We start from the raw sequence: 16,127 nt of genomic DNA on the forward strand, positions 1-16,127 counted from the left end.
TAGTTTAAGCGCTAATTATCTAAATTTACACTAGTTTGCAATATTATAAATTTTTCCAGATTTTGGATACATGTATGTGATGCGTCAAGTTACAACGATATCCAAGTGGATTCACATGTATCTGACTCTCTCGCTTCCCTCTCTCCTCTCTCGCTAGCCACTCTCCTCTCTTGCCTCTCTCATCTCTCACTCGCCACTCTCTCTGTATATGGTATCCCAGTACTAGATACTCAAGTGTGATTCACATGTATCAAGGGATCTCACTCGCCTCTCATTTATTTTAGTGTATCTGGTAGTAAAATATCCTCTCTCCTTCTCTTGCTCACCTCTCCTTATTTTAGTGTAACTGGTAGCAAAAATACATGTATCTAACTTAAAATATGGTGTAAAATTATAAAATAATGAGAGAATATGTAATTATTTCAAACTATAAGAAGAATTAGTAAATACGGTAAGAATGTTTTTGGTAGTTTTTTTTTTTTTTTTTGGGGGGGCGGGGGAAAAACTAGTTGGATCAAAATCCTAAGTGGCCCAGCCCAAAAATAGGGCGGTGCACGATCTTCATTTCCTCTAAGCATAACCGTCAATCCCCGTCGTTTTCTTCGTATAATCTCTATACGACGACGTTTCAAAGAATTTCGGCCGTTTTTCTCTTCAATGGAGTGTTCGCTAACTTTGGTATTGCTTTGCAATTAAGTAATTTACTCTTTCTCTATCATTCTCGAAGCCTCCTATTTACAATTTTTTTATTTTTTTGGTAAAAAAAATAATTTTAAAAATCATTTTTTCAGAATCGTAAAATTGCCAAAGCTCATTTCAATCTCTTCTGCTGATTGATTTAGTTTTTTGAAGGTATTTCAAATTTTATGATTGTGTTGATCAAAGATATCATTTTTGCAAGTTTTATGTTTGATCATCCGCCCCTTTTGATGGTTTTTCATATTTGTTACTTAAATTTTGGTTTATGACTTCAATTTAATTTCTTTGCTTTATTAGCTGTGAGTTTATAATATGGAGGGGAGTAACAATACAACCCAGGAGTCGAGGGAGCCCTTTGTGGTAAGATGCTTTCACCCATGATTACTAATTTATTGGGAAAAAAACCTTCCTTTAATGTTTTTTTTGCCAGTTTTATGCTAAATAGAAGTACCAATGTTTAAATTCTCCAAGGAGTTTCATTTTGAATACAGCAGTATGTGTAGTGTAAAGCTAATTATGGGGATATTGTGTTTCGTGTTGTATGTTTGAAACTTAAGTGCGAAGAAGGGAGGTCTTTATGGTTTTAGTTGATCCAGGGGTTCTTGGATCAGTTAATGGTACTTCGCGTATGCATTTGTCATGATGTTTTCTTATATGGAACATTTTTGTAATTAGCCCCTGGTTGGGATAGAAGTTTTCGATAGTCCTGGTGTAAGATATTCATTGTATTAGTCTTCGTAATGAAGTCGAGAAACAAAATTTGCACAAAATATATTGTGTACCCTCTAAATGGTTCATAACATACTGACATCCTGTTGTTTCATTCACACACTCCATTTTTCACCATGTTCGGGATTAGCCTCCAGTAAGTGTATATAGATCCACTAGCTAACTGCTTAGGTTTGCGTGCAGTGACAATAATAGTTCTGATTTTAGGTAAGTGACTTTTCAAGCTTCAACTAATAACTTAAGCCATGCTAGGCAACCGTAACCGAAGGTCTCTGTTGATGTGAAATTAGGTCAAACAGGATTTGCAAAGGAATGGAGAAACTGTGTGGAGGACTGAGTGGTTAAGAATACCAACAGTGCCCACATCTCCTCTTTATTGCCAAATCCACAATTCTACAACACCAAGCCCCATATGTACAGGCAGACTAGATAAGCATAACTGCAGAAGTTTGGCCCATTATCATCCCTACCTACATTTGACATTTTTGCTTTTCCTCTCACTTACATGGCAAGGTCATTACCATTTATGCAGACTTGGACTATGGTCGGATATCAGCAATTTGTCCAAGAACTAAGGGCTAAAGTTATCAACTTCTATTAGATATTACTTGGCTTTTATCTTCTTTTTCAAGAGTACATGTTTTTTGATAATCTCTATGTACATCTCTGAAGCATTTGGTCCCTAACTTTCTGAAAGTTTTTCTTGTCTTTTATTATTTAAACTTCATGCAGTCCTCTTTATTTGGCCAGGCAAATGATAGCTCTTTACGAAACAATAGGGTTATCCCTCAGCTACTTACCTCTGTGCCGGCTCTCAATGATGCTGCTTCCTATCTTTCTGAGACGACATCTTTATTTACTCGCTGTTTCATGGATTATTCTGGTGAGCTTCATGAACCTTTTCATGTATTCCCTTTCTTTGCCCTTAGTAAATTTATCTCCTGAGTTCATTTAATGATTATTGGTTGAGATAGGTCGTTAGGTGGTTTTTGATCCATTAAGGTTTTGTATACTGCATTTGTTTTAGAATTTCAACCTTTTAAAGTCTTATTTTTATTGTCTTAGAATATTAAGAGAAAAAGTTCCCTTTCTGAATTTGTTGCCAATTGTATCCAAGTAATATCATCCAGGTTAGACTTCCCATGCTGAATTTTGTGGCGAAAGCTAATGGGACATGTGAAACTGTTGATTTTTTACTACTTAGAGTGACATGATTGAAAGTTAATGTTTATCCTTTAAGTAAGTGAGAATGAGTGTCTTATTCTTTTGTTTGCATACTTGGATCATATCTGTTTTGAATTGCAACAGTGTATCTTGGTATCATTAGATTTTTAGGTTGAGGCACTAGATATTAGGAATTGAGATTTTAAGCTTTTCTTTCCGTTTTTCCTTTTCCCCTTCGACATAAGATGCTGCATGGTCATAAATATAGTTGACATGATATTAACTCCTGAACTCTGGTGTGACTACATTGGGTATGTTGTTGTAACTCCGGTGTGGGCAAATTCCTTTCAGATTCTTCTAGAATTTGATGAACTGACCAATTTAGTGCTTGCATGATGTTTTTTCCTGCTTCCAACTGTAGCAGAACCTGCCTCCAGAGGCTTAGGAGGCCAGGAGATGGTTACATTTGGTTCTGCCGAAAGTAGAGGATCCCCGGCCTTAAATACTGCTTCGTCAAGTGGAAGTGATTTAGCTGTTTGTAAAGCATCTCAATCATCTGTTGATGCTCCACTTCTCCATGAAGGATTAAGCAGGACCTTATCTAGAAAATCATCCCAAAGTGGTAATGCAGCCACAAACTCGGAGGACCTATCTGAGGGTTCCAGTGCACAGGTTTTATCAAGGAATACCAGCCCAAATGGCATTTCCATTTTCCAAGGGTACGATTATCTGAATAGATTCAAGTTGGCATGTTAAATTGCCCGTCATATGCTTGTTATACATATGTATGGATAGTCATTGTCACATCGATAACTGAAACTACATAGATGCTGCTGTTTTTGTTTTTTTAAAATAAAGTCAAGTTAGAGAATCTTGGAAGCTGTTATATTCCTTTCTTGCAGTCTAAGGACTTCTCTATTTTTTATTCTACTGATTTTAAGGAACAGTTGGTATTGGTAGTTCTACCCGTTCGTATAATTTGTGCGCTTATTGAAGTGCTTCTCCTCATGATTTTTGCATTTTGTTTTTAGTCTTATAGAGAGGGTGAGAAGGACAGTTCGTGGGTCAGCTGATGATATTGGATGGCTACAACGTGCTTCACATATGCCTCCAGTTGATGATCAAACTGATAGATTTGTGGAAATCATTGATGATATTAGGTAAAAACACCACTTGATGTGTAAATTGACTGCAACTGCCAACTCGGACACAATTTGACTTGTTCTGATCTCTTTTTGACAGGCATGGTCTACATGGATTACCAAATTCAATGGTTTACTTGTTAGTTCCAGGTAAAAACACCCTTTTCCCATCAATAGTGATTGTAAACAAACCAAAATGGTTAAAATTTGAAATTAGATCTGCCTCAAAGAATTAATGGAAAGCTTATCAGTTGTACTGTGCCAACACTCGCTTGTGTCAGTACAGCTCTGTTGATTATTTTCCCCAGATTTGCCTGCACTTGTCTTTAACCATATTTAGGGTCATGCTTTACTCAGGACCTTTTAATTATTACCTCCTTCGGTCCAATTTATATGACACCGTTTGACTTGACACAAGGTTTAAGAAAGTTGGGAAAATTTTGAAATAAATCATTTTATTAACGGTAGAAGGGGAATCTTAAATTTAAATTATTTCTAATTATAGAAAGGTGACATTCTTTTTGGGACGGACGAAAAAGGAAAACGTGCCACAATATTGGGACGGAGGGAGTAGTTATTACTTATTAGGGGGATGCTGGAAAATTGATCTTACCGTTCAAGGTGTCTTTTGAGATATGAGCAAGCTAATCATCTTTAGTAGCAGATGTCCTGATATTTACTGGTCTTCTCTTCTCTATGCAGGTCTCTTTAGCAATCATGGACCGCTTTATTTTGTCAATACAAAAACAAGCTTTTCAAAAATGGGGCTCACTTGTCATATAGCCAAAATTCATAGTGAGGTATAGGTATTTTTCTTGTTTGTAAACCATGTGTGCAGCTTACTGCTTTCTGTGAGACTACCTAACATAAAATAAGCAGGCCTGTGTGGAGAAGAATGCGAGAGAAATTAAAGATTACATTGAAGAAATTTATTGGGGTTCCAGGAAACGTGTCTTGCTTCTTGGACACAGTAAAGGAGGAGTAGATGCAGCAGCTGCTCTGTCCATGTATTGGACTGATCTGAAAGATAAGGTTGGAGGGCTGGTTTTAGCACAGAGTCCGTATGGTGGAAGTCCAATTGCTTCAGACATCTTACGAGAAGGACAACTTGGTGATTATGTAAACATTCGCAAGCTTATGGAGACCCTCATCTGTAAAGTAATCAAGGTATATCCTCTAGTTGTCGCATTCTCTGTTATTGATGTGAATCTATTCTTCTAGTGTCGGATTGTCTTGTTTTCTGTCCCAATATTGTATGATCAGATGAAGTTTCTGTCATGCTTAAAATCATCAGTAGTTGTAGAGTAATTCTCTCTTTCACGCTGTGGGTCAACGTGTACAAAGTAGAGTAATATGCAAGATCCCTGTGATGTGTGTTTGTTTTCTGTCAAAGATCTTTTGAATTTTGTTTTTTGGGGAAACAGAAGAAGTTAAAGGTAAAGATTGTGTTGGAAACCTAAGAAAGTAATTGGAATGGCAGCCAAGACAACGATGGAAGTATGTCTTGATGTTCAAGGAAAGCTCAAACTTGAGGTACTTGTGGGCGTGCAATAATTTAGTGTAGATCTCTACTGAAGTTAGGTCGTCAAAATATGAAATCTGAAAAGGCACCAAGGCACTTACAGAATTCGAGAACTCGTCCAAGATAATTTAGTGGTCTGCCTTTATTCTTCCTGTTATTAGGAGGTAATTAATTATTGTGGTCTTTGGAGGAGGAGATCCTGTAGGCCAGATATAAGTAAACTGACATCCATTTTGAAGGCTTTTTTTTGAGTGTGTAATGTGCATCAGAAAGTACTGTATGGTTCCTTTCTTATGTGTGTACACTTGCCCCTCTGCTGTATAGTAATAGCTGGGAGCTAAATTTTGTGTTAATACTATTCATGGATGTTGGGCTTTTGTAGAAAATGTGTACAACAAGTGATGGGAAAAAGAGAAAAAGGGGTGGTGTTGGAGATGATTTTAAAACTTGACATGACAGCAGAAGTAAATCGGTATTGTCTGTTGTGTACGAGAGAGAGAGAGAGAGAGATAGAGAGAGAGATTATGAGGGGTTGGAAGGAATTTCAGTATAAGCTTTCTTCATCCTCTTACTCCATGGAAAGGGCTGTGTAAGCCTATATTGTCAGAGAGATTATGCAAAACGCTGTAGGGTATTTTGGTAAGAAAGTATCAGTGAGCTATTCAGGTATTGTTCTTCAAACCTTTGGGATAAAAGAAATAAGGTATTTTTTAATTAATTTACTGTTTAAAAATGAACCAACCAGATTTTAGAACTAAAACAGTGTCATCAGGGTTTGACATTATTCTGGAATATCTCACTTGTTATTACGATGGATTAGTAGCTTCATGCATATGATTGGCTTCTAATGGAAGGCTGTTACTATGCATATGGCCTAGTTATAGATCTTTACTGCTTGAATATGGTTATATAACAACCATGAATAGTGATTTCTTGACAGTATATTAAGCTCCCAGCATTGACTCAAAAATTATCAGAAGCTAGTTGTAAATTTTTTGGCGGCTAAGCTTGGAACACCTTGTTTTAAGGAATTATAAACAGAAAAAAACACTTGTTTTCTGTTTTTGGAATGATCACTTGTAACCTTCTCCTATAAGACATGGATAGCAGATTGTGTGGTCCAACAGGCTACATTGACTGACTGATGACGTGGCTGAAAAAAATTGAGAAACATCTGCTCATCCTTGTTTCAGAGAAAATTAGATGAGTCAAGAGATCCCTTATGAAAGTTTCAAATAACGTTGTTCATGATAAAGGTCATGGCTTAAGCTGATAAGTCCTGTAAGTGATGTGAACCCGCAACTTACAGTTTTCTTCAAAGTTATATTATATGACATTTAACAAAAGATGCAGGACAAGAGAAGTAGAGTAAATAATTGGAGTAACATTAAGTTTTTCTTTGTTACTTATTATGGTTATATATTTACTTGCATCCATGTAAGCAGTGTATGTAATGTGTATCCGTTGTATATGACATAATATTGTATATGTAAGTTGTTGCCGTTCTGGACTTTCTCCTCCTCCTTTTCAATGCAGAAACACTGTTTGAAAAGTGTGAGATAATACGTCACCTGTTCATCATTGATTGTGTTAGCTGAAAAGGATTTACAATGGTTCTGTGCTACACTTCTCATTAGTTTTATTGTTCTGGGTTGGATGCTTTGATTTGTTTACATGATAGTAGAGTCAAACTTGAACTTGTTTTTAGGATCATTTTTTCTCTATTTGTTAGATTTCTCTGGGTTTTTCTTTCTCAATTCAGCCCATCGTGTCACTAACTTACTCTAACCTCATTCCTTATCCTGTTGAGATTACTTCCTGTATCTGCTACATGTTCAGTTGTTTCTCAGAACTTACATGCCTCTTCGTTAGCCTCGCGACTCCTTCCTAGAAATGAGACAAAAGGTTTTCAAATCCATGCGTAAACCCTAGGATCAAGTTACACGTGTGGGAGGGTGTCATAGCAACTATCCCTAACGGGTTTATGATAGTCCTAAGCTACTCTACACATTGCCTATTATGGGTTGAATGTCCAGATACTTCCGCATTAAGATTTACATTCTGGATGTTCCTGAAACACACCTATCTCTTGACTTGGATGCTCTTAGCATGATGGTTGATTTTCTGGTGCTCATAGTAAGCAAAACGAAAAAAAAAATCCAAACATCCCAAGCTCCACATGTCAGATATATGAGGAATTGTTTTCTTGCTGAGTGTTTGCTTTTTGTGTTAGGTATTCTAATATCTGCTGCTGTTTTGAAGGGGGACTTGCTAGCTTTGGAAGATTTGACTTATGAGAGGAGGAAGGAATTCTTGAGCAAATACCATTTGCCAAGGGAGCTTCCTGTTGTTTCCTTCCGAACGGAAGCCAGCATTTCTCCAGCAGTTTTGGCCACATTATCTCGTGTGGCACATGCAGAACTGCCCACATTTTCCACTGCCCAACCTGCAACTACATTCCCAGTGGTGATGCCTCTTGGTGCTGTGATGGCTGCATGTGCCCAGCTTCTTCAGATCAGGTATGGTGAGAAGAGTGATGGGCTTGTTACTTGTTGTGATGCAGAAGTCCCTGGCTCGGTGGTGGTTAGGCCAAAACGGAAACTGGATCATGCTTGGATGGTATACTCTGAATTAAATGATAACCCAACGGAGGCTGATGCATCTCAAGTTTGTGAAGCTCTTCTAACATTACTAGTAGAGGTAGGACAGAGAAGAAGACATGAACTATCAAACAAAGATGAATGAAGTGTATACAAGAACATCCTCCGGTTTCTGGATATTGATGCTTAACCCGTTTCCACAAGGTGTTTCATCCATCATGTCATAATATGTTTCGATCGTTTTTGTTAGAAATTCAGGTGAATAGGATATATAAAATTATCACATGCATATTGACCCCTGCCCCTCTTCCCTTTTCTATAATTGGAAAAAAAAGGGAAGGAATGTGGCTGGAAAAAAAGGGTGAAGAATGAAGCAAATTCCTGTAACTTATGATGTGGTAAAAAAGTGTCTCAAAGAGTCTTACTCTGATGTGCAAATTTGCTTCATCTCTGAGTTCTCTTGTTTATTTCTTAGCTTGTCCATTTGTTCTTAGAAGTTGTAAATTCACTAAGGTTTATGGTCTAATGGTACTTATATTTCCACATCAGAGATTTTAAGTTAAAACCTTATAATTGAAATTTTTTTAATAGGAAGTGTTTTCTCTTTAATAGATCATAGTGCAGAAATTCGAATTTATATTGCCAATACATGTGTATGAGAAACTGACCTCCCTGAAGAATGGGATGTAAATTTGAGTTATATGACAAAAATATAATTCTGATCGATTAATAATTACAATTATACTCTCAAAAGCAGAAAATTATGCTTACTGTGTCGTAAAATGGTTGGTCTTGAATGTTTTGTCCCCGACTAATATTTTTTATTTAGGAAAGGAAACATCATTTAAATATACATCTTATTTTACCATAATCTCTAGAATTTTTAATTATTTAAATATTTTCAAAAATCTCATCTCGGTTACATCACTCCTCTCTCTCTCTAATACATTCCATAACTCCCTTCCCTCTCGGATACATTCCTCATCTCTCGGATACTTTCCTCCCCTATATATTCGAATGTCATATCTCGTCTCTGATACATTCCTCCCCTCTCGGATATTTTCCCATTATGTATCTGGATGTCATATCCCCTCTTTGATACTAGGGGTGTAAATGGCCAGGTTGGTTCAGGTTTTTCAAATATCAAACCAAACTATTTGTGTCGGATTTTTAAATTTATAAACCAAACCAAACCAATAAAACTCGAATTTTTCAACCTCGGATTTTTTCAGATTTTTGGGTTTTTTCGGGTTTTACCGGTAAAGTATTCATACAAACATAGAATTTACTTGTACTTCAAATATTTCTTAAGTCCTACCAAAATACAACTATTTAAGGTGTTTCCTAAAAAAAAATACAAAATATGATATGATTAATGACACTAAAATATCCAACAAAAAATATAATAATGAAATCGCGTAAAACAAATATTGCAAATTAACAAGTCATAATGAAAATTATCATAATTTAAAAGTACTCAATCATGCTAAAATAAGTTTATAAGTCTTAGTTACATGATTAAATATTAAAGGAAATTAAAATTAGATTATGTATTTTAATTGTCTAAACCAATGTAAAACTAAAGAACAAATATTCAATATTATTGTCATTTTTAGTGTTGAATTGATTTTCTTTTTGTATTAGTATTAATTTGATTTTGATTTAAGCTTTATTATAATTACAAACATCTGTAGACTATAATCTTTATTTGACCATTCAAAATTCTAAGTTCCAAACTTGAAATAATATATTAAAAGATAAAAAACTATGAAAAAGTATAAGAAATGTTTAAAATTTAATTACATCAAAGTAAATATTTTTATGTATAAAATAAAATTTTAAAATTATATATATAATGTCGGGTTGATTTTTTTTAATTAAAACCAAACCAACCCAAATATAGTCGGGGGGTTTTTTTTTCAATACCAAACCAAGTCAAACCAAACCACTAGTCTGGTTTTTTTTCCGGTTTGACTCGATTTGCAGTTTGATTCGGTTTTCGGTTCGATTTTGTACACCCCTATCTGATACATGCTCCCTTATGATACATACTTCTCTATGTATCCGGATGTCTGCTGATGTATCCGAAAGTAAATGATGTTTCTGAAATTCATAAATTTTAAGGATTGAAATTTGGGGGAGAAATAGGAAAATAATATAATTAACTCATGTGATATGTGTAAATTATACTTTAGAAAATGACCTGTTGAAAAAATTGGCTAGAAAGAGTGTTTGTTGTCCGTTAGATAGAAGTTTTAACTTTTGTCCATGAAATATATCCTAAACATCTGGTTTATAGGCCAAAGTTAGAATTTATATCTAACCGAACAGCATATTATATCCAATTCAATTGTGGTTAATTAAACATGTTGATCACTGTCTTAAAATATTCAGAATAATTTTACATTCGATAGACAACAAAAACTTAACCTATCGAATTTTCCTAAACAAAGACTTTTTTTTTAAAAAAAAATTGTTAAGCAAAACCAAAAATATCATGACCACCCCTCGTGGTAGGCTGAGTATTGGTCGGTTCAGTTTTGAGGTTTATCGTTTTGGCTTATTAGTTATCGGTATGTAGAGATGCTAAACCGTTATAGAACCATTAAGATATTGGTTTATTGGTTTATCGATTTTTTATCGATATCGATTTAACCATTAAGATTTGATACAAAAAAAACCCTTGAAAATCACTTAGAAACAAGGTGACAAACTAAATAAACCATGCGCATGAGTTCACAAGTTACATCTTGCTCAAAAGCAAATTAAACACTTCTGCATTGTAGAATAATCAAGTGTTTGAGACAACCAAAAATAAAAGTAGGTAACCAAACTCTAAGTCAAGGACTTTACATACAAAATGATATAAATATAATTATTTAATTTATCATCGGGTTATCGGTTAACCCGTTAAGAAAAAACTTCAAACCGTCAAGAACCGATAACCGATAACAAAAAAAAAATCGTTATCAAAACTGTTAAACCAATAACCCAATACTGATAAGCCAATAACTTTTTTTCGATTCAGGTTATCAATTTTGATTCGATTTTGAACAGCTCTACCTCATGGAGTTAATTTGTAACCTAAAAAGGAGTGATAATAAATGGTTGTTTTCATGGTAAAGAACAAAAGATGATAATGAATTTTAACTTAGAGAGCAACAATTTGGTTGCCGTTTTGAAGTTTGTGTGTTGACATGTTTCATGCATTTTTGTGTGTATACAGTATAGTGATGAGTGTTTGTTGAAAAATCATAATCAAATCAAATTAAAAAAGGACCGTCCTTTTTTATTTTATCTGTTTGCTAACTTTTGTTCAAGAAATCCACTGACTTACGTCAAATTCTTGTCTCCTTTTTAACTTTTTTAGTGCACTGCATTATTCATATTTCATATGTTCTATCACGTGTTGCATTTCATCACCCCTACTTCCCTTCCATTCAAAACTTATATGTATCGAGTATTTACGTTAAATATATATATATAATAAGAGCGGACTTAGGTCATATGATGGGGGTTCTCGAGAATTCATTATTCATTTTCACATTTATTAATCTTTTCCATTCTTAGCTAATATTTGCATTAATTATTATTTATTGATTAAAAATGCACTATAATGAGATTAATGAATGAATCATGTTAGGAGTCGTTTGATATGAGGTATAACAATTTCAAGATAAAATACAAAATCATTTTATTATATGTTTGATTGAAGGTATTAGGTAGTCATTGAATTATTTATCCTACTATTAATATTATAGTAATGATAGAATAACTTATCCTAACATAATATCTGAAATAATTTATACATAATTACCAAACAATCCCTTAGTGTGTTACCCAATCAAAAAACAAGTGGAGAGACACCACATGATATTATGAAGTACCTTAAATTGAAAGGTGGCTTACTATAGTCCACATTTTTGTAACTATTGTTATTATTAGTAACAAATATGAAGAGGACAAAGAGACAATTCACTCAAGTCTTTGGATTCCTCCATGTTCTAATGTTCTCAATCTCCAAGTACACTTGGTATTAATACCTTTATATCATTTATTTTATTTTTATAGTTTTTTTTGGTAATCGGTATCTAAAACTCACTAACTCTTAATTTGAATATTGTATTGAGTAGGCTCATAATATCACTGTCTAACTACACAAATATTTCTATTATATTTATCAATTTTTCCTATAATTTGATATGATTAGAATTTATGTTACTGATTAATAATTTCATATCATATTTCAAATTAGATACATCTCGATACATGTTTTTGCTTTCAGATTCGTTGAAATAGGGAGAGAGGCGAGCGATAACAAGAGGAAGGCGAACAAGATTTGTCTAGGTATCCTAAATACATGTAAATCAGTACACTAGATACATGTAATGTGTGTGTTTGGTGTGATTCACATGAATCTGGGATACATATAATAAGAGAGTGACGAGTGAGATGTGAGGGAGGCAAACGATATTCATCTATGTATCTCAGATATATACGAATCCACTCGGATACAGTGTATTTAGAGCAACTTATACCAAATTTTGACCCCAGTATCTCGAGATACATGTATATGGGCATATTTGAATGTATCTGAACGCACCAAAATCTGGTAGGATTTGTAATATTACGAACTAGCTTATATCTAATTAATTAGTTTTTAAACTAATTAATGAGATTTCTGTAAGTTTCTCAAAAAGTATTCATTCTAGAGATCGAATTCAAAATCTCAGGCTGAAAATGAAGAAATCTCATTTATCGGTCCTTATGTAGTACCCGTTTGGATTAACTTATTTTTAGTTGTTTTTGATTTTTAAGATTATTATTTTTTAGTTTTGGAGGTGTTTGAAAAGGTTATAAAGTAATTTTAAGCACCCACTTTTAGGCCAAAAAAGTTTTAAAATAAGTAAAAAATAGGGTACCATCTACTTATGACTTTTAATTTTTGAGTTATAAGTTACTCCCTCCATTTAAAAAAGAATGACCTCATTTCCTTTTTAGTCTGTTTAAAAAAGAATGACCTCTTTCTTTTTTTGGTAACATTTTAATATCAACTTTTCACGTGACATCTTTAAGGCCACAAGATTAAAGGGCAATTTTGTATATTTGATATAACTTTAATTTAGAGCCACAAGATTTAAAAATCTTCTTTATTTTCTTAAACTTCGTACCAAATCAAACTAGATCATTCTTTATAAAAAGGAGGAAGTACTTTTTATAAGTTAATCCAAACTGACTCGTAGTATCCAAAGTCCTAGGAGAAATAATTAAGCAAGCACTAGCAATTTACAAAAATTAAACATGCCTAAATATTTGTCAATATTTTTTCTTTAATTAGATGAAGTAGGACGAGAGCTCCATTATGAGCATCCACCTTTTTGTTTTTCAAAGAGTACGTTAATAGCCAAAATAATTGGACAGAAATTTCCACTAATTAAGCAATTGCTTTAGACCTTCCCAAATCAAAGGCCCCATTTTATAAATTATTGTTATAGAGCAATAGAAAAATATGTTTTAAAAATTGTTTTTTTTTTTTAATTTGGAATGTAATAGAGGTTATTTGGAATGTAATTATTCAGATAAATGCGATGTGATGAAAAGAACAATTTAATATTGATATTAATTTTTTTTAAAAATGAATTAAAGTCTCTTGTAGTATTTTCTTACTGGTCAAAGCTAATTTTTCAATGCAATGTTTTAAATGTAAAAACTATTGTAACATCTACTTAGTAGTACAAAATTGAGATCATTAAATAATACAAATTCATTTATAAAAATGTATATTTTTTTTACAACGAATATTACTTAAATAGATGTTGTCAAAGTCTTGGTTCATAAAATTACCAGATTTTCCATCAATACTTAAAGCTAGCAAGTAATCGTTAAATGACCAAGACATAGACAAGATGATATTATTGTTACAAAATAAAAACAAATTAAATGAAAATATATGAATTTTTTATTAATTAATTTTAAGACCACTTCTTCAAATGTGACTTAGGTCATCAATTTTATTGAGCCGTCCGTTTATAACTACTTTTCATCTTTAAGCCTATGCTTCGTTTGTTCTCTTTCTTTCCATTCCCTGTTCATTAATTAGTCATTGTCAAACTAATTATGATTATTAATTGACCTTAATTAATTAACGAATAATTGGAGAGGTCCATTTATACTCTACTAAACAAATGGTCTCAATCTATCCTATGTCATATTTATTTCCTTTCGTTTATTTTCACTTGTCAATTTTAAAATTTACACGTCTATTAAAAAAATCTTGATATGTAAAACGCGCTATAATCGTTACTAATTATTAGCAAGCATGCATGATCAAATGTTATATCAATCAAATGTGATTGGTCGGCGGGAACCAGACATTATGGGTTTATAATCGTTGATAGTGATTTATTTTGTTAATTAATATAATGTTTATTAAGAATTCTAAAATCTCCAACATGAGATGTGTACATATACGTTGAACATGGACATTAATCAAAGTTTAAGATACATTGATCCGTAATCGTCACCTGATGTTACTTCTTGATTGGATTGCATAATAATTAGTGTCTCATAATACATCTATGCCCTTAATGGAAGGCGGACTGATAAAGATGGATCAAACATACTGACAGACTTGTAGGTTGACAAGTTTTTGAAGATGAGGTGTACATGAAATCTAAGACGAATATTATTATTAGAATGAAAGAGAAAAAGTAAAGATTTTCATAAAACATAACTCACATTCATACGGTGAACACTTTTAACATGAAGTCGTGACTCGTGCATAGCTAGGGCCTAGGCTCATGACAAACAGTTACATGTGTCATGAATCCTTTTTGAATAATTATGTCGATTACACACTTAATATTTTTATTATTTTTGTAATTTGAATTTTTGTATTTTAGATATTTTAAATTTGAACGTTATTGATCATTAGTTCACACTCTTTATCGTTGAACGATTTTCTTTTCTTTTATTGGTTGAATGGTCAAATTAAATTGGAGAGTCAAAAAAGTTATGATACCACGAGATACAGGTGGGAGGAAAAGAAAAATAATCCAACTTTCTTCTACTTTTTTTCATGTTTCCAGAAAATAAAAAGGGAGAAAAGGAAATAAATGCATCTATTGCTTTTTCTCTCCACAAAATTAAATTAAATTAAATTAAAGGAGTGAGTAGTTGAACACTTTTGATTCATCTCTCCTTTATTGTTCTTTACATAATAATTAATATAATATAAATAAATAAATCACAAGAAAAAGAAAAAATACATCCCACCCACACCCATCTCAATCTCAGGTGGAGGGAGGAAGTAAAAATTTATCTGCATCGAATAATATCTATATCAAATTAATTAATTTAGCATTATCTATTAAAAATCAAAATAACACTATACACAATTAAGTGATATATAAATAAATGTATAAAAAAGAATATGTATTTATATTTATTGATTCAATATAAATATTTGATACGAATAAATTATTATATGAAAGGGCGTGAAGTGAAGAAGAGCACAAATTTATTTCTCCTTTTTTTTTTCAACCTTGGCATATAATGCTTTCTAAAGATTGACTTAAACGTTAAAGTTTTAACAGTAAATGTGTAATTTAAATTATGATATCTTAAGCTAAAGCGTGTCAAATTAGTAAGAAAAAATAAAAAAAAAAAGTAGGCAAAAATAACAGTAAATTCCTAATTATTATATGTAGATTGATTGATACGTAACAACGGTAAGATAATGACACTATGGTTTACAGCTATAAATTGTTAAATTTCACTAATTAAGTTAAGTACGCAATTCTAATTAGTTTTAATTTGAAATTTACTTATTTATACTTATAATATTCGAAAAAAAATTATACCATTAATTATAGCAGTTACTTGTGTTATTGTTCGGGTTACTAATTTATTTCACTTATAAGCGATCTATCGATGGGAAATTATTTTGCTTTAGACATTCGAATCGATATTTTTTACCCAATATTTATTTAGCAACTTAAGTCCAAAAATAATGATATTCTATTGTTAAATTTGTATCCTACCTCTAAAATCATGTTGAGGAGAATATTCTTTTCTCCTAAAATCACACTATATAGGCATATACTTAAAAATAATAGGAAGTAGAATTCAATGTTAGTTGACTTTTTATTTGCGATATTAATACATTGTATACATAGTATAATATACATCGTATGATTTTGATTTATTTTCGATATACACGAAAGTTATTTAGTTAAACTAATATATTCTTCAGTATAAAAGAGATATAGT

At 32.6% G+C, this 16,127-nt stretch overlaps 2 protein-coding genes across 7 annotated transcripts in view; one reads left to right on the plus strand and one right to left on the minus strand.

Annotated features, from left to right (window-relative positions):
* LOC125845271 (squamosa promoter-binding-like protein 8) overlaps positions 1 to 16,127 on the minus strand; it is a 156,369-nt gene that overhangs the window by 119,347 nt on the left and 20,895 nt on the right. The window lies entirely within an intron of this gene.
* On the plus strand, positions 563 to 8,397 carry LOC125845030 (uncharacterized). 6 transcript variants are annotated; one of them, XM_049524418.1, is made up of 10 exons: positions 563 to 696; positions 792 to 852; positions 997 to 1,059; positions 2,179 to 2,311; positions 3,014 to 3,311; positions 3,624 to 3,752; positions 3,835 to 3,884; positions 4,437 to 4,534; positions 4,614 to 4,901; positions 7,519 to 8,397. In XM_049524418.1, exons 3-10 carry the CDS (start codon positions 1,012 to 1,014, stop codon positions 7,999 to 8,001), a joined length of 1,527 nt encoding a protein of 508 aa, XP_049380375.1. In that variant the 5' UTR covers positions 563 to 696; positions 792 to 852; positions 997 to 1,011; the 3' UTR covers positions 8,002 to 8,397. The 6 variants fall into 6 exon arrangements, with proteins under 6 accessions (XP_049380375.1, XP_049380412.1, XP_049380418.1 ...); XM_049524455.1 differs by having other exon boundaries at positions 3,017 to 3,311; XM_049524435.1 differs by having other exon boundaries at positions 570 to 678.

The sequence above is a fragment of the Solanum stenotomum genome, chromosome 1 (genome assembly GCF_019186545.1).
Source record: "Solanum stenotomum isolate F172 chromosome 1, ASM1918654v1, whole genome shotgun sequence".
Classification (NCBI taxonomy): Eukaryota; Viridiplantae; Streptophyta; class Magnoliopsida; order Solanales; family Solanaceae; genus Solanum; species Solanum stenotomum.